The sequence below is a fragment of the Haliotis rufescens genome, unplaced genomic scaffold, assembly GCF_023055435.1.
Source record: "Haliotis rufescens isolate VD_foot unplaced genomic scaffold, xgHalRufe1.0.p SCAF_97, whole genome shotgun sequence".
Lineage (NCBI taxonomy): Eukaryota > Metazoa > Mollusca > Gastropoda > Lepetellida > Haliotidae > Haliotis > Haliotis rufescens.
Genome location: NW_025964391.1, coordinates 247,534 through 267,361, shown reverse-complemented (window position 1 = coordinate 267,361; position 19,828 = coordinate 247,534). Strand labels below are relative to the sequence as shown.

The window sequence follows — 19,828 nt, the reverse complement described above, 5'->3', positions numbered from 1 at the left end:
GTCTAGCACTGTGACGACATATGACTTTAATTGACCAATCAACATTGAGAATTGCTAAAATACATATGCGCATATATCGGAAAGTTATCATATCGATGATTATATTCTTATGTGTATTGTGCGTTCCTTGATCGAGATATATAAATTGTGGAAGATGCTGTTCATTTCATTCTGTGACATATATATCTTTTAACTTTTGTATCTGGTATAACATGAGCCAGATATACCATACCTCTACGCTTCAGTTCATCCTGTTTCTGTGAGTCCTGGATAGGTTTCGGACCTGGGTGTTCAGAGGCAGATCGTTGTTGACTGGGTATTGTTGAAGGATATGTCTGCTCTTTGAGATGTGCCCCAAACAATTGGTGGGGAGAAGGCGAACCCTGTGGATGCATTTGGCGTCCTTGTTGGTAGTTTTGAGCTCCTGGGTAGCTTCCTGGTGGATATTGTTCAGTTGGTGGATAGGGTTCTTGATAGTATGGTTGGAGCGGTGGATGATGGTATGCCTGGGGTTGATTTGGACGTTGGTATGGTTGACCTGGTGTTGGACTTTGGTATGGTTCACCTTGTATTGGAAATTGGTAGAGCTGACCCTGTGTTGAATGTGGTTGGTGTGGTGGATAGGTACCACATGGGTATGGGAAATAGTTATTTTGATCTGGTTGTGGAAATCTCCCAGGATTGCCATATTGAGGGGGTCCAGTTGCTTGAGCATTTTGCGTGTGTTGAAGGTGTTGTAGGTGTTGTGGGTGTTGTGGGTGTTGTGGGTGTTGTGGGTGTTGCGGGTTTTGCGGGAGATTCCAAGGGGCATTATAGTATTGCTGTACAGTGTCAGGGTATGGATATATCCCAGGAAAGCCTGTCTGGATGTTCTGTGAAGGACCTACTGGGTGCATCTGTCGAGCAGGTCCTTGATGCATGTTCTGTGTAAATTCGACTTGTTGCAGTCTTGGGCCTTGGGGAATTCTAGGTGTCTCTGGAGATACCTGAGAGGATTGGCCAGCAGTCGGATGATCTCTAGTTGGCAGATGCGTCAGATACCCACTACCAGGTGTCTGACATGGGGAATTTGATCCATGGCCTGGAGATACCTGGGAAGAGGTAGATTGGTCTTGATTGTTTGATAATTGGCTGTCCCCTTTGGATTGTTGCGACTTCGTAATTTGTTTTTGGGAAGTTAGGGGTGTTTGAGCATGTGATGGTACTAGAAAATCGGAAACTGGGCTTGAACTTATTTCCTGCTCAGTGACGCTCACGGTCTGGACATCAGTATGTTGGGGTTGTGCAGGGGCAACCGTGGCGTGCACAGGATCGTGTCTTGCTAGGGGCTTCTGTTCATCAGTTCTTATATCTTCTGAAGGTTGGGGGCTGTTTGAGTTACATGGTGGACCTTCTTCCTTGATATTAGGTGTCTGGTCCAGTTTAACATAAAAGCTTCATTACGATATCAACTTATTCACTACACATAATGGTTAATTAAACACATATATTTTTCAAACAAAGTTCCTAAATGTTGACTTTTTGTCCCAATGATCATGAAATATTGTTTTGTCCTAAAAATATCAGGGATATTGTTGTCATACGTACAAAACGTTACGACTGATATTGCTACACATTTAATCACTGATCTCACAGTATTTTTCATGAAAAAATGACAGTTCTATATTTTCAAATATAAGAGTTACCAATACCGTGTTGTAACGTGGAGGATCTTCCAGCCAAGGTTCGGGTATGAGCTCGTCGGGACACCTCACCGCCGATATTGTCGACACGCCTCCCTCGTACCTACACTCTGCCATCAGGTGCTCGGCCAGTATCTTGCGTGCATCTGTGCGATGGGACAACGAGAACAGGTCACTTTTCGTCCAATCAGTGATTCAACGTTGATACACTTGTAACAAGATGTTACAGAAAGACTTGTACCATGTACAGTGTCAGTTAACATGAAACAAGCTAGGTTTGATTTGTTTTGATGACACGGGTACGTTGGTCGAGATACCTTTAGATTTGTCTCTAAGCACATATCGATTGGGGTCGCCCCTACTCTACCTAATGCTACTTTTCTGAACATGAGGCTGGTGTAGAAAAAGTGTCATGCCTCTCTTTGGATCAAATTTATATTTCACTTTGTATTCACACCCAGTATGTCCAGTGATATTATATTTAACATAGTGTCATGGCACGTCCAAGTGACATCGGACACACACACACACACACACACACACACACACACACACACACACACACACACACACACACACACACACACACACACACACACACACACACACACACACACAGACAGACAGACAGACAAACAGACACACACAGACAGACAGACACACACACACACACACACACACACACACACACACACACACACACACACACACACACACACACTATACTATTTTAATTTTAATATTACCACGAAAATGTTTGTGTATTCGGCAAGCATTTGGGATTGTCAGGACAAAGGATATTGACTTGAAGGATCCGTTTAATAAAATAATGACCATAGAAATGGGTACTTTGATAAAAATGAAAAATTTCCATAAAAATGTATGGCGTCATTTCGACAGTAGTAGCATAGGTAATGGTGTTTCTGCCACAACCCCCACTGGAGCCAGATTTATATACCTATACTGCTACTACAGATGGAATTTTTTATGTGTAAACGCTGATGCGATTCAACGATCGTCATGATTCGTATTAAAAGAAATATCAATATTAATTAATCATGGATAAAATTTACTATAGCCCACGAGGATATTGGAAAGGTATAGGAGCAATACAAAAATTAGCTACTATGGCTAAGGTATCTAAAGATGTGGCCAAGGATTGGTTAAAGAAACAAGCGATGTGGCAAATATACTTACCGGCACAGCGTTATATCCCGAGGAAGAAGTTTGATATTTTTACAATGAATGAAGTTCATCAGGCTGACCTCTTGTTTCTTCCCTTTGATAAGGTAAGAAGCAAAATGTCTAAATACGCTTTAACCGTAGTGGATGTGGCTAGTCGACACAAAGAGGCTGAGCCATTCACCTCGAAAGATTCAACAGAAGTAGCTAATGCACTGAGCCGCATATATAAACGGCCTAAGTTATTTCAAGTAGATCCTGGTCGCCAGTTTATGGGATCAGTAACTAAACTGTTAACAAAGCACGATGTTGAAATCAGGCATGGTGAAAAAGAGGCCCACCGTAGTCAATCTATCATTGAAAGATTTAACCGAACATTAGCTGAACGTTTGTTTGGCTATCAGTATGGGATCGAAATGAAATCGGAACAATTAAGATCAACCGAATGGGTGACACGTTTATCAGCTGTTGTATCAGCACTGAATAATGAAGTAACGAGATTATTCGTGAAGAAACCATCCGATGCGATTAAAATGAAATCTGTGACTTCCAAATCTTCAGCACCGAGGAGAGGCAAAGAACAAAAACTTCCGGATAGAGTAAGCGTAAGATATTTATACCAGCCCGGTGAACTCGAAGGAGGCCAACGTCGCGCAACAGATCCGATTTGGTCCCTTAAGATATATAACATTAGTCAGCTGGTTATGAAAGACAGAGAGCCTATTCTTTATTATCTTAAAGATGGACCGGGCAGGGCATTTGTACGAGAAGAGTTGCTCATAGTTCCCAATGATACAGTATTTGCACCATAACCATAAGTATAGGTAGTTACACCATCCTTATCAATCCATCTCTTTGTATCTAAGGGGGATAATGATGTCTTGTTCATTCTTAATCCATATATCCTGTGATTGTCACTTCTGAAAGTGTTCATCTCGTGTTTGAATGTTCTACCATTGAATAATGCTTCTTTATACTGTTCGTGTTTGATATGCTTTTTTACCTCATACTTCTTAACACCCTTAGCTTTTCTGATCTCCCCATTATCGGACTTCTTTATAGAATACATCTTAGGTCTTAATCCGATATACTCTGCAATAGGGGTCCCAGCACATTCATCCTTCATCTTACCTAACACCTTTTTATTTACTATGCTGTGCAGTGGATTATCTTTTGGGTAATCGCTTGTGTCGTACATATCTATTTTTTCTGCCATATCTTTATAGATATCCTTGGTTTGTATTTCCATCAACAAAGAATCTGTGTCGGTATGTAACACCTCACACCTATCGCCATATTGCTTCTTAAGTTCAATGTAATACAAGTCATACATTAAGTGTTTTGACAAGTCAAGAATACTCATTCCAACGTACACTTGTCTGTTGAATTTTATATTACTTTTCCGCATACGTAATATCTTGGCTTCTGTTAAAAGCCGGACTGGCTACAAGTTTCCTGAGTCTTTCTTCCTCATTAGATCTGACCAATTTAACATCAACACGCTTCCTTAGATTCTCCATAGTTTTACCAAATACTGAGTTATTCATGAGCTTATATAGGTTCTTTTCGAAATCGCTGGTAGCCATCTTTCTTAAATCTGTGTTCAGCCTGATATAGGGCTCCATCCAAGGTCAAACTTTAGAACTCTGTATTTTCTTTAGTTTCATACCTTACGATAGATATAACTGGAGATTTCTGTCGTGAACTATATATTTTGTCTTATCCATCAAATTTGGTACGAGTTTTTCTACATAAGCTAACCTAGTATTACCCATCAAGGAGTGTTGATATTTAAGGTGTGATTCAAGGGATGGTAATTTAGTTTCGTTGAATCTTGACCAATCATCCATATATTCGTATGGATATACACCCTTTCTAAGCAACTAATGCTGTGTTAACCAATCAGTATATTGATTTGTTATTGCAAAGTCATGGGGATTGTTCGCATTAGCTAAATTGTCCAGGGACGATAACAAAAACTGTATGGAGTCTATGAATCTAAGTCCATTTCTTTGCTTTATTCTGGCTTTCCCATCCTTGTCTGTATAATGTATAGTTTTAGTCAGCGAGAATGATATGTATTTTTCCATATTATAAGGAATGCATGTTAAGCCGCCGTCGGTCTTTGAGATAGCTTGCATGATGAGATGTGAATCATATCCAAGTTTTTTACCGTAAACAAGTAAAGTTTGAATTGAATGCCCCTCTTTACACAGTTCATCATTAATAAAATCTAATCTCTCCATTCTGCGCCTGGCCCATTGTGACTGGGCTTTTTCGAGTTGTTCTAATGCTTTATTATGTCGTTTACGCTGCTCTTCAACTCCTTTAGCATTTGATTCCCTCAGAATAGAAAATAAATAATTACTCCCCGAAAAATCTAGAGCATTAACAATAGCTCCACCGACCATCATTGCAATTATTGCCATATTTATATGTTTTATATGAATATAAAATATTCAAATGTTGAAAAATATAAAATATTCAAATGTTTAATTACTTCATTATGTCTTCTGGGATAAGCCCTTGTTTGATTAGCATGTCTATTGTTGCCATTGCCATTCCAATCAAGAACCACCATTCCAATATCATAACCATTAAAATCTAGCTTGGGTGGTGTTGCTTTAGTAATCATTTTAGCTATACCATCATATCCAATGGCCAAGCCGCTGACCACCGCTGAATGATAGGTTGCGTTTACCAACATTTTACCGTCTGTAACTGGATTAGTCATGCCTTTATAACATCATATGAGGGCTTAACTCCAATTGAACTTGTGATTGTGCAATCGGAGGTGACGTTCTCACTTCTCCGGTCTTATAAAACAACCATACCGCCGCTATAGCAACAACCCCTAGTGTATAGGGAGCCCAAGTTTTAATCGGACGACTATGTTCAATATTTGAATTGTGTATTAGTTTTGACCTCCTCGCTAGTGCACCCTTCCTACCAGCTGTGACTTTTTGATGATTCTTAGTCACTCTGGCTTGTGATTTCGCAATCGCTGGTATTTCCTCGTTCACTTGTTGTGATTGTGCAATCGGGGTTATTTCCTCGTTCACTTGTGGTACAATCGCTTGTGATACAATCAGGGTTATTTCCTCGTTCACTTGTTGTGATTGTGTTTCCACAATGTGTTGTGGTGTCACTTGAGTTTCCATTATTAGTAAGTGGGCACTTATGTTTAAGTTGACAATACCTAGCCGTTATTAAAGCGTGGTCACCAGTGCTAAGAACTCTCTGTATCTATGATAATACTTGTACGTACTAGCTACGACTGTGTATAGTTGTAACATAGTCAAACCTATTGTTTTAGTCATGGTAGCTCCCAGTCTAGACTTGTAACACATGCACAGTTTTTTTATAATTTCTTCATCGGTCATCAATTTCTTCAATGGTATAATTTTCCCCCAAATATTGGGAACATTTTCCACCAGCTACCAAAGCAGCGAGTCTTTCTCTATGTTTATCTAGAGATTTATCTACATGTTGATCTGCATGTTGATCAGGTTCTTTGAGCATTTGTTCGATAAGTTCATCTAATTCAATATTTTAATATATTTAAGATATTTAAGTTTAACATGATAAAATATAACATATCCAATACAGCCTGAAATAATAAACTGTTGCGCAAGAATGAAGATTTCAAGCCACATTATTACATAATAACCGCTAATGTTCAATTTATCGTAGTTTTGCTATTTTTGCTATATTTTGTCTATTTTTGCTATATTGTTGCTTAGCAGTTGCTATATTTTTGCTAAGCAGTTGCTATAATTTTGGTCAGCAGTTGCTACATTTGCTATATTTTTGCTATATTTTTGCTATTTTTGCTATTTTTGCTATAGTTTTTGATAAGGAGTTGCTATATTTTTGCTTGGTAGTTGCTACATTTGCTATATTTTTGCCATATTTGTGCTATTTTTTGCTATATTTTTGCTAAGCATTTGCTATATTTGCTATATTTTTGCTATTTTTGCTAAGCAATTTCATAAGCAGCTGGTTGGTCGGTTTTTAACATGAGTTTACAATGCTTCGTTTCTGCTAACAGTTTTCTGACTTTATCTCGTTCGAGCGTGGTATAAATAACATCATTTTCGCGTAGACATTGCTCAAATGAATCTCGGTCTTTGCAATGAAACAAGGCTACCCATTTCGCCTGCTCTCTGAGATCTTTCAGGACAGAGTTGTATTTTTGAGTAAGTACCCAAACGCTATGCTGAGTATGTCTTCCGGAGAATGCTAAATATGAAAGCAAATCTTTCTTTTTGGTAAGTTCTTTACTCACACTGCATTCGTCTGTTATGAAAAGGGTTGATTCTCTTTTGTATTTTTCGAGACATACTCGTAAACAGTCTTGTAAACGATCGCCCGGATCAACTTTGTACACCTTGGGATCATTCATTACCCAATCTCTTGATAGGTATGTTTTATTAACGCTTATAGTCGGACATAGAATAATAATATGGTCGAAAACATTCCGATAATGACTTTGTAAAGTATCTAGAATAAGAGCTGTTTTTCCACAACCCGTTTGCCCACAGATAATAGCACAGTGCAGTTCTTGAGATAAAAAAATATTAATACATAGCTTGCACGAATCTTCCATTCTGTATATCTGTATATTAAGTTGGTCGTCCATTATCACGTACAAATATATTTTAAATTTACCAACCGCTTCCTGGTGTTTCGTTATCTGTATAGTAACACCCTCGCTAGCATTTTCTATTCACCTCTCACTACCGTGTAGTTGGTCATCGTCTGTTGTTCACATGTCGAGCCATAGCGCATACTTCGTGGTAAGGAATTCAGCCATCGATACATCCCCGAGAGACAGATCTTTCACAACCGCGTAAACTTCTCGGCTTCGTTTTATAGAAGGGAGTTTTTTAATCTCATCCCACTGTTGATATGCTAGCATGCCTTGACTATATAGTTGATTTGGCACACCCTCGATAGTCAATTCTTCTTTTGTAGTCTTGGGGTTGTAGAACTTGCAAATGCTTCAGAAGGGTTCCCGAACAACATTAAAATACCCTTCAACGATCTAGCTGGGACGTTTAAATTGATATTCCACGTCGTATCTTTTTTGTTCCTGGTGATCTTTCGGTGTCAAGCACGCGATCGTACAAAATGGCAAAACTTCCGGTATACTGTTTACGAATTTGTCTTGCTAATCATATCGTACTCCAGTGAGATATTGCCAATAGAATAGCTAGTAGGATCTTCAGTAGCTTTGATTACTCTGCTGTAGTCATTGAAAGTGAGTTCATACTCTAACCTATCGCCTAGGGATGCTTGGTAGAAGGGCATGTGACTATCTAGTAATTCAAAGTCTAGCGGAAGATAGAATTGGTTAACTATTGCAGCAGCAACAGCCTTATCCCCTACGATGGTATTATCACCTCTATCAGCACCTACACGCAGTCTCAATGTGTTCTGATTACAAATACCTTGGTATTGTAAGTTTTCCCATTCTCTAGCCGTTCTCCAGAGATCCATGTAACAGAAATAAACAATACTCAAAACTTCATTACCGCTAATTTTAATCGCGATTTTCTTAACAATCGCACGACCTATGTTCTGAACGAGCTCTCTGCTAGCATCGGTAGAATTCAAACTAATTGTAAATGATAGTCGTGCAGTTCATGGAACTAACACATCGTGTGCGCCGAAATTAGGAAAGCGAACCAGAAGTGTTTGATTCTGATCAATGGTACTCGGGTTATTAGTTATAGTTACAGACTGACGAATTGCTTTGACCACTAATGGATTCCAAAGTCTACGTTGTGCGTTTAACTTGCGTCCGTATTGCGAGGACATTGTTATATTGAAATTATGTAACCTTATGTTTAATATAAAAATGGATGATTTTAATCTAGATAACTTTGATAATCCGAGTACAATCGAAGAGGGTACTGATGAAACCAGCTTTACTAATCTTAACGATGAACTTTTGCAATCAACCGTTAATCATTATTACGATGCCTTAAAAGAAAGCCCAATAGGTCGTGACTATTCAAAGTTTATGATAGATAGTAAAGGAATATTGCGACTGCGTGGCTCTCCGGATGTTGATCTTATGATTCTGCATGCTGAACTCAGTACCAGAGATATAGATAATTTGGAAGAAAGGTCGAAGCTGGCCTCGGACGGACTTGGATACCTACTACGTTAAATCCACGTTACAGGTATCACAATACTTGGAGTTCAGTATTAGGGAATTACTAGGTCTTGACAAGGCTATGCAAACAATGTGGGGAGAACTCATCAATAATATAGCCAAGCTATCTGAACTCGACAAGCATATAGCTTATGAGAAAACAAAACTTGAACAGGTGGGTGATGAATTCAGTAGACGTTGCGTTGCAGTAAGATTGTATAACTTAGAAGACAAAAGATCGGTCCGCCTCGAAGCGGCTTCGAGTAATAGAAAGGCACTTCGTTCACAAATCAGTCGAATTCGAGAAACTATCGATCAAGTCCTGAACGCTGATACCACACTGGTCGATAAAATTAAAACATTGTTCAGAGAACAGGGGATAACCATTGCTAGTATTTTAACCGCATTGGGATTTATTATATCGACTTTGATTCTTGCGTTAAACAGTGGTGGTGGTACAGGCGCTGGCACACCACCTAGTGATAATGGTGTAAAAGAGTGGATAAAAAAGCATTTAAAAGCATGAGGAGAAGCACTGTGAAAGATCGCTGGGAACGCCGCGTCTGCACTTCCAGGTATAATAGGGAGTATAGTTTCCTGGCTCTTATTTATTAGCAAAGACCACCCCTTGGCTTAGTCAAAACTTCTGGGCACCGATCGTAGCAATTGCAAGGCTGTTGTACCTATCCACTGAAGACTATTTATCCAAATCAGTTAATTGGGAACTATTTATCCAAATCATGAGTAAACCAGCCGCGACTCCACCTACTATAAGCACTGTTTTTTCATTGATATGATGTTTATTTTTAATGTCAATATGTGGTTGTGCGTCAGTAGATGTGTCAGTAGATGGTTGTTATGGTGTCTGTGGCTTGACTATTCCCGTTTCGCCTGTTTTTGTTTGTGTTATTAATTCGGTATTAATATCTGAATTTTTACCTGGTTTTTGTTGATCGGAAGCAATAACAATTTTATTATTATAACCGATCACTTGACCGATCTTAAGTTCCATATCACTCGGAGACATGTATAGTCCTGGAGCATAAACGTAGTCTACTTTGGATTGAGCGTACTGTAATACATCTTGAAAACGCTTTATAGAAGATGGTATGTCAACTGGTTACTTAATAGCATCCTCTTCGTTTGCGACAAACTGTTTTTGTGCATCGAGCGCCGTCCCAGAACCGATTATTCCCGTTCGTGTTTGCGATTGTGCACCAAGAATTGCCCATACATAAGTTCTTATTAATTCATTAACTCTTACAACTCCTGGGTTAGTAAAATAATTTTCTGTCTTATCCTTAAGAAATTCATTTCAAGCGTTTGTGGTATCGTTTAGTTGCACAAATTTTGTAACAATATAAATTAAACCACCCCCTAAAACTCATAATATCACCTCTCCAATCATTATTCGAAAGTTCTTATGTAAAGTTTACTCGTATGCAACAACTTAAACGCATTAAATGGACCTTTGTTAACTTCTTTAAATAAATCATCACTTTCTTCTTTGACGGTTATTTTCCTTGTGTAAGGAACACCTAAACCATGGTTAACTCCTTTAATGCGCCAATCTTTACTAGTAGAAACAATAAATTCATTACAAATACATTGGAAGGCCTTCCTATTGTATGGATTTTTTGTGGAGTTCCATGCTCGATCCTGCGGTAATGGGGCACTAATTTCCTTAAGTATACGTCTAATCTGATAGTACACGTGAAATGATAAAACAGACTTATTTAGTTCAAATCCTGGGGCAAAAAGAGATACACCACATCCTGTTGTTGCACACCATATGGCAAAGTTTAACTGGTTTTGCCAAAATTGCATCGGATTGTGGAACCAATAATGCACCATTTTATCCCTAGTTGCCGTGACCCTGTATTTTTCAAAGATATCAGGGAATTTAACAAAAACATTAGCACCAGAGGCACTTACTAAAATCGACTGATTAGTAATGTAAGTTGATTTAATATTCAAGTTATGATATAGTATCTTTGTATATTTAATATGAGTGTTACACTCCAAGGAATAACAAATGGTCATTCTGTTCAACTGCTTCATACTATCGATAACTCGGCTGGTCAACTTGAAGTCGCTATCTGCGATATAACGTATTACCCGCGGTGGATCAAATATAGGTGCTGCTAGAAGAAAATAATCAGATAGTACAAAGTAAATTAGATGATAATAACATTTACATTATATCTTATGGGTATTACAGCATATGCTCCCTCAGTGATGATTTTTTAAGCCTTTGGGAGTTAGTCTCACTCAAAATGAGTCGAATGGGATGTTGAAAATTGAACCCTGGCAAATATTTCTTGCCCCGAACATAGCAGATACATTTGGACTTGGAGGCTCAGGGACAGTAATACCACCAAACGAAACATAGCAGGGAGTTAAATTACCCGATTTATTTCCCTATAAAGAGTTGTCAATCCATCTTGATCAGATCAGTACAACAGATAATATTCAAATCGAAAGTCTTTCAACTCTGCTGAGAGCTATTCCAGTCAAAGAAGAAAAATATAATAACGGTAGAGCGAAATCTTTCTCAACATAACAATATAAAAAATTAAAACGGGATATTATTTCAGACCTCAAAATTTTCTAAATTAGATTTAAAACATCAACCTGTACATATAGGATACTTGAGTGTAACACTCCATATTATAAATAATGGTTGATTTCATATTTAAGTTATGATATAGTATCTTTGTATATATAATATGTATGTTACACACCAGGGAATAACAAATGGTCAGTCTATTCAACTGCTTCATACTATTGATAACTCGGCTGGTCAACTTGTAGTCGCTCTATGCGATGTAACGTATTACCCGCGGTGGACCAATATAGGTGCTGCGAGAAATAATACCAAGTTAATGCTAGAAGATATCCTTAGTTCAAACAGACAAAATGGGTATTACAGCGTATGCTCACTAAATGATGAAATGTTTAAGCCTTTGGGAGTTAGTCTCACACAAAAAGAGTAGAATGGGATGCTGATTTTAGTCAGTGGAGAAGATATTATAATTCTTACCTCGGGCATAGCAGAAACACTTGGACTTGAAGAAGAAAGAACCCAACCAAGCATGGTATGGAATTAATTTGCCCGATTTAGTTCCCTATAAAGAGTTGTGCATCCATCTTGATCAGATCAGTACGACGGATAATATTCAACTCGAAAGTCCTTCTACTCTGAAGAGAGCTATTCCAGTCAAAATTGAAAAATACAATAGTGGTAGAACGGAATCCTTCTCATCATTACAATAAAAAAATTAAATCGGGGTATTATTTCAGATCTAAAAAATTCTGTATTAGATTTAAAACATCAACCTGTACATATAGGATACTTGAGTGTAACACTCCATAATGGTTGATTCATTAGGCCCTGGATAGCATAACCTTAGACAATGTAATGCAATTGCGCTTTCCGATCTCGGAGACACAGAGTGATTCGGTAAACCAATGGCAAGTTATACGCTTTACGTTTACAAGATAATGTATACAAGCGGAAAGAAGTTACATTCACAGGTAATCTAGGAGATTTAAGTGATGTCGTTTAGTAGACTCCATAAAAACACTTCATACTATCTTACTCACAACAATGATAATAAATGTGCTATGGTCGAAGAAAAAATCGTCTGCCTATTGAATATAATCATTACCCCACTATATGTGATGATGGGTAAGGCACATAATTTAACTAAGATAATAAATAGTGGGATCGTACTCGGGGCTATCCCCTCAAAACGAAAAAGTGTGTTAGTCGCTCCCCTGCCAGAAAACCCAGGTCATATGTTTTTGAGTCATCGGGCAGTAAAAAATGTTAGTTTAAATTTGGTTACTGAATTCAATGATATAAAACAGAACTTGAGTGCAATACATAATATCCTTCTATGCTTATTATTGAAGTCTTGTTTGGGGATGCCTTCAAGATATTACCAGGTCGATCGATTAAATGGCTCAAGCAACACAAGCGTCGACGTTGTAGTATTATTTATGTAGGAGCATCGCCCGTTGCAACCCTTGAGGGGATCCAAATTATTAAAGGTGATTACATTTCTCCTACTAAGATATTTATGCCGTATAATATACATTTACTAAGGTTGATGTATACTCTCAAAACATTGAAGCAAGACCAATTAAAGACTATTATATGATATAATATTATACACTATGGGTTTATATCCGGTGCTGGATGAGGCATCTGAAAAGATGGATACTGTTGATGGATTTCGATTAAATCAAATAAGCAACATAAAACAGCGAATAGAGAAGGAGAGGGAGTTGAGACTTGGATTGTATAAAAAATACCACAGAGCTGTGAATGTTCTTGACAGAGTTGACACTGCACTTGTAACGGCTGGCATGGGACTCGGTGTTGGTTTATTATCAACTATAATTGCCGCGCCTTTCCTAATTGGCATGGAAATAGCCGCCGAAGTCTCAGGACTTGCAGGAATAGCCATAAAATTGATATCTCGTAAGTTGCAAAAGAAAGCATTAAAACATGATAATATTCGGATACTCCCCGAAGCATAGCTGAACAGCATTGAGGATCATATTTCAACAGCACTGGCTGATTGTAAGCTATCTGAGGAGGAGTTTCGTTTAGTGTCGTCAGAACTCACCAAATACAACGCAATGAAGCAGGAGATTTGATCAAATTCTCGTAAGACCAGTGGCATTAGCGAAGATGAGAGAAAAAAGTTCATAGAACAGAGGAGGCAGCAAGCGCATCAATTATTCTGTGCCAAAACCAAAGAACTGGTTGAAGATTAAAAATAGATTGCTTCCTATCATTGCATCACATTTAAACAAATGCTTACATAAGTATATAATAATGTCAACAACATTTATGTTCCAGGACAAAATTATCAAATGGCGAGAATTACCACAGGGTATATATTATATCAGTCATGTCAAATCGACCAAATACGGTCATCAATTGTTTCTTTCCAATTTAGAAAAAGAGTATATAGTCTGGTCTGCTAGTAAAATGAACGAAGAAATTAGTAAAAATGTTGAATATCACTTTGTTCAAAATAATGGTATGCGTATGAGTAAAAATAATGGAGAATATTTTCATTACAATTTAGTTTAATATCATGACGATCTTTGAATCACATCATCGTTTACACATAAAAAATTCCATCTGTAGAAGCGGTATAGGTATATAAATCTGGCTCCAGTGGGGTTTGCGGCAGAATCACCATTACCTATACTACTACAGTTACAAGGCCATGCAGGGCGAGAGAATGAAATCCACTCACGTGCGCTTGCTTACATTTAGTTTACGGCTCAATTGACAGCAAGTTGCTTTTCCATGGAGATTTATGTTCGACGATCTGTTTGGCTTTCCAAACTTAATTCAGTTTAATTTGTTTTTAAAACAGCAATAGGGGAATGCTACTGGACTAAAACAGAAATGGAGTTATCGTTCTTGTCTGAAGTAGTTCTGATGTTCATTCGCCAAAATTAAATCCTTCCAGACGGGTCACAATTGAACGAGAATTACACATGTCAGTCAGAAATGGAGCCGTTCATAGATTACCCCGTGTATGAAGCAAAGCCTGACATCGAGTGATATAACGCTTCCCGCTCACCAACATCCGGGCTTCACTGTGTCCCATTTAAGTGGTGTCGCTACCGGAGATAGTATATCCTATGAATTAAGCGACCGGGTCGTAAATACATAACATCCGCACTGACAAACATGCAGCAGATATTTAATAGATGTTAAAAAAAACCTCCTTGTACATTAATTTATCAAATGTTCCAACGGCTTGACACTCATGTGTGTGTGCGTGTACGTGTGCGTGTGTGTATTTGTGGATGGGGTTTGGATGGAGCGGTGGTGGGCTTGTGTGTATGTAAGTAGGTATTAGAGAGGGAAGGACATGGTCTATAGGCGATGACGTCATATAACAGTATCTGCATGCCCATTCGGCTTTAGTATAGAGTAATATAAACAGTACATACTGGACACTTCATCATCAATGTAATACTTAATCAATATGTTTTGAGAAAACAATTTCATCACTCTGAAACATTTGTTGAAATAACCCTTTGGTGCAACGGGAAAATAATTATGAAATATGTTATGACCATATAAAATTATCACTGCCTCAGTGAATTACAAAAATGCAAGAGCTGAGGTGAGGTGAGATGAGGTGAAATTTGGTTTAACGTCGCGTCCAAGATTATTGCACTTATATATATGTGTGTGTGTGTGTGTGTGTGTGTGTGTGTGTGTGTGTGTGTGTGTGTGTGTGTGTGTGTGTGTGTGTGTGTGTGTGTGTGTGTGTGTGTGTGTGTGTGTGTGTGTGTGATGTCACTTGGACGTGCCATGACACTATGTTAGCGAATTAAACATTAAACATTGTGTGGCTATATGTCTCAATTTATCTTATTCTGATCTATGACGTTATAACATCATTTTATATTTAGTGTCTCTTAGGTCATACCTGGTGGGATGTTTCATTGTATTGTTTATGTACGTGTTTTAGTATACACACGTGATGCACGGGATGCTGCGTGGTTGTCGATAGGGTGTTTCAAAAGATATTTACTATAAGAGGTATACTGGTTCGGTATTCGTCATTTTCATCATAAGAAGAATTCTATATATTTATGAACAAAGTAAATACATATGACTGTGTCATTGTGGTTTCATTGGCGATGCCATTACTCTGCTTAAGGAAGACAGACATATCCTCCTTTCGCTTTCTATATCGTGGAATATATTTGTTTTGGATTCTTGTAATATGGTGAACTCGAAGTTCCTCTTGGTTGTGAAACGAAAGTTAAATCACTGTAATTACTACTATGGAATAAATGTTACACATGTTAACTTAATCTTGTCATGAATATTTATTAATGAGAAGAAAATTACGTGATCAGATAAATATATGAATGGCTGCACACTGTTAATCGAATAACAGCTGAGTCATACTGTGTTATGAGGAGTTGGTAATGGCGAGTCGCTAGAGGCTTGTTAAATGACTCCTGTTATCGGCAGTATTGAGTTTATCATACACACAACATACACAGTGATACAACAACTACGGCAACATAGAACTTCCCTGTCACAGTCTACTCACCGATCTTTGATTTAAGTAACACAACATATCCGCGCTTGCCCTGGCTCTCTTCGGGTTCACCGACATAGTCCACAGTTTCAGCTGACGTTTGGATACCAATCTGAGATAAGTAAGCATTCACAAACTCCCAGACATTAACATTGCCCGGGAGGCCTGTGATTAAAACAGATCGCGTTGTGAGTTCCTCTCGGCTCGACATTGTCACAAGACAAGCGCCATTTTTAAATGACATGTCGTGATTTATCAAAACGAAAGTAGGATTCCTTAATTACTTCCTCTTTTGTTTTGTTGCATTGTTGCGGCTACGCAAATAGATACCTAGAATCAGACGAGTGGGGGCGAATGTCACCATAAAGAAAACCGGTCTGTTTTATTCTGTATAGTTTCCTTTCTATCACATAAGTATGTGTACCTAAAATGGGTGGTAGTAATTAGAGGTATGAGAGTAAGGGACTGGTTATTATTTATGTTAGGTTTGAGGATTGGGATGGGAAGGGGTGAGGTGAGATGAAAACATAACACAGCGCAAGAGGGGGACGCCAACATTTATCACAACTGTATGAGAGGGGAGGGTGGCTGTGGATGATGTGGCTAATGGAGGCCACACAGCGTAATGTTGCCACTTTGATAGCATCATTTTCGAATATTTGTCTCGTTATTTCAATAATTGTATATTATTTTCGAAATTATTTTCATGTTTTTTCAATTTTCCTTTCGAAATTTCGAGTTTTTTCTCGTTATTTGGAATTTCTAAAGAAATAACGAAATATCGTAATGTGTATTATTTACTCGTCATTTCGAAATTTATCAAATTTTATTTTCAATCATATTCTCGTTATTTCAATCATTTCTTAATCATTTCTCGTAATTTCGAGTTCTGTTCTTGTTACTTCCATCATTTGTTTCCTAATTTCGAGCTTTGTTCTCTATAATGCTTGAAATAAGGAGAAAATAATCGATATAACGAGAAAAAATAATCGACTTTTGAAATGCACTGGAAATGAGGAGGGAATAATCGAAATTACGAAAGTATAAAATTTGTGGAAATTTAAAATGGAAATTTAAAAAAGCAAAAAAATAAGCAAATATTTGAAATGACGGGAAATTGCGATTTAAAAAATATATAATTATGCCACCAAAGTGGCATTGTTACGACGTAAATTGTAATAAAAAGGTAAATTGTAATACTTGCAGAAAATTGTAATAATTTTGATGTAAATTGTAATAGCAACGTAAATTTTAATAAAATTTGACGTAAATTGTAATACGCAAATTGTAATAAAAATTGGTGTAAATTGTAATAATCTCTACTTGCAGTAAAATGTAATAACATGATTAAGCTAACACCCTAGATGTTCAGATCGGCGTGAAAGGACATCACAATTAATCAATCTATTCCTGACCCAACTGACTAAATGAGCTGGAGGTGATATACACACAATATATACAATATTGTCAAGTCCTGATGGAACGACCATCTGATATTTGGGATTAAGGTGGGGTGCCTGAGATTTTGCATGAAGACTGGACATTTTTTCAGTTACAGGTGCTAAACCAGACATTTTTTTATTAAAGCTATGAGTCTAAACATTATATAAAAGCCATCTTTTAACGATGTATTTTTTGTGGCAGACAATCTGCCAAATAGGGAGTTTGTTTTATTTGTTTGTTTGTTGTTTAACGCCGCACTCAGCAATATTCCAGCTATTTGACGGCGGTCTATACATAATTCAGACAATCCTGTTATTGATATCATAAGCATCGATCAACGCAATTGGGGTACGATGACATGCATCAGCCAAGTCAGCGAGAGTGGCCACCCGATCCCTTTAGTCAAGTCTTACGACAGGTAACGTCGCGTTTTACGGCAAACAGGGGCTGCTGAAGACCTTTTCTAACCCGGATCTCCACGGGTGACATAAAGAGAGAATGTGTTCATGTAAACGTCCAGCTGCAAAGTGCCAGCTTAATGCAGGAGGATCACAACGATGGAATATGTCTTAGACGTTGACGTGTGAAACAGAGGTATGGTTTTGACGGACCGAGGAGCCTGCATCAAAAGGAATGAGTGAGTGAGTATGGTTTTACGCCGCTTTTAGCAATATTCCTGCAATATCACGGCGGGGGACACCAGAAAAGGGCTTCACACATTGTACGCATGTCGGTAATCATGCACTTAAAACACTAGGCTACCCGACCGAAAGGACACAAGGAACAAGAACACGGAACAAGAACAGCGATAAGAACACACGGAACAAGAACAGCGATAAGAACACACGGAACAAGAACACGGAATATACCCATGCTTGCCGTGAAGTTTACCATGCTTGTCGTAACTAACGGGATCGGGTGGTCACGCTCGCTGACCTGGTTGATCCATGTCATCGTATCCCAATTGAGTGGATCGATGCTCATGATGTCAATCACTAGATTGTCTGGTCCAGACTCGATTCTATACAGACCGCCGTCATGTAGCTTGTATATTGCTGGGGACAGGGTTTAACAAACTTGTCTCTCCGTGGGGATTCCATGTAATACTGTAGGTCTCAAGCAACCAATACTTTACTCCGTGGGGAATACAGGTAGGAATATATTTGTAGCAACCTAAACATGTCTCCTTTGTGGGATTCTAGGTAAGAGTTTAGGTCTCCCACAACCTATACGTGTCTCCTTTGGGGGATTCTAGGTAAGAATACAGGCTTCCGGAACCTATACGTGTCTCCTTTGGGGGATTCTAAGTAAGAATATAGGCCTCCCGCAACCTATACTTGTCTCCCTGTGGGGATTCTAGGTAAGAGTATACGTCGCCCTCAATCTATGCTTGTCTCCCTGTGGGGATTCCAGGTTAGAGTATAGGTCTCCCGCAACCTATGCTTGTCTCCTTTTGAGGATTCTAGATAAGAGTAGAGGTCTCCTGCAACCTATACTTGTCTCCCTGTGGGGATTTCATGTAAGAGTATAGGTCTCCCGCAACCAATACTTGTCTCCCTATGGGGATTCCATGTAAGAATATACATGTAGGTCTCCCGCAACCTATACTTGACTACCTGTGGGCGATTCTAGGTAAGAATATAGGTCTCCCGGAACCTATGCTTGTCTCCCTGTGGGGATTCCATGTAAGAGTATAGGTCTCCCGCAACCTATATTTGACTCCCTGTGGGGATTCCATTTAAGAGTATAGGTCTCCCAGAACCTATACTTGACTCCCTGTGGGGATTCCATGTAAGAGTATAGGTCTCCCGCAACCAATGCTTGTCTCCCTATGGGGATTCCATGTAAGAGTATAGGTCTCCCTCAACCTATACTTGACTACCTGTGGGCGATTCTAGGTAAGAATATAGGTCTCCCGCAACCTATGCTTGTCTCCCTGTGGGGATTCCGTGTAAGAGTATACGTCTCCCGCAACCTATACTTGACTCCCTGTGGGAATCCATGTAAGAGTATAGGTCTCCCGGAACCTATACTTGTCTCCCTGTGGGGATTCCTTGTAAGAGTATAGGTCTCCCGGAACCTATACTTGACTCCCTGTGGGGATTCCATGTAAGAGTATAGGTCTCCCGGAACCTATACTTGTCTCCTTTGGGGGATTCCATGTAAGAATATAGGTCTCCCGCAACCTATACTTGACTCCCTGTGGGGATTCCATGTAAGAGTATAGGCCTTCTCAACCTACACTTGTCTCCTTTTGGGTA

General features: G+C 38.6%; 1 protein-coding gene across 1 annotated transcript in view; it reads right to left on the bottom strand.

Moving 5' to 3' along the window:
• LOC124138491 (protein mono-ADP-ribosyltransferase PARP14-like) overlaps positions 1 to 16,350 on the bottom strand; it is a 48,268-nt gene extending 31,918 nt beyond the window's left edge. Inside the window, exons 1-3 of the mRNA XM_046505164.2 lie at positions 16,137 to 16,350; positions 1,692 to 1,828; positions 233 to 1,091 (exon numbers count right to left, since the gene is read on the bottom strand). Coding sequence (XP_046361120.2) covers positions 233 to 1,091; positions 1,692 to 1,828; positions 16,137 to 16,335 — 1,195 coding nt within the window. The 5' untranslated portion in view covers positions 16,336 to 16,350. The remainder of the gene's footprint in view (positions 1 to 232; positions 1,092 to 1,691; positions 1,829 to 16,136) is intronic.
• Positions 16,351 to 19,828: the final 3,478 nt, after the last annotated feature.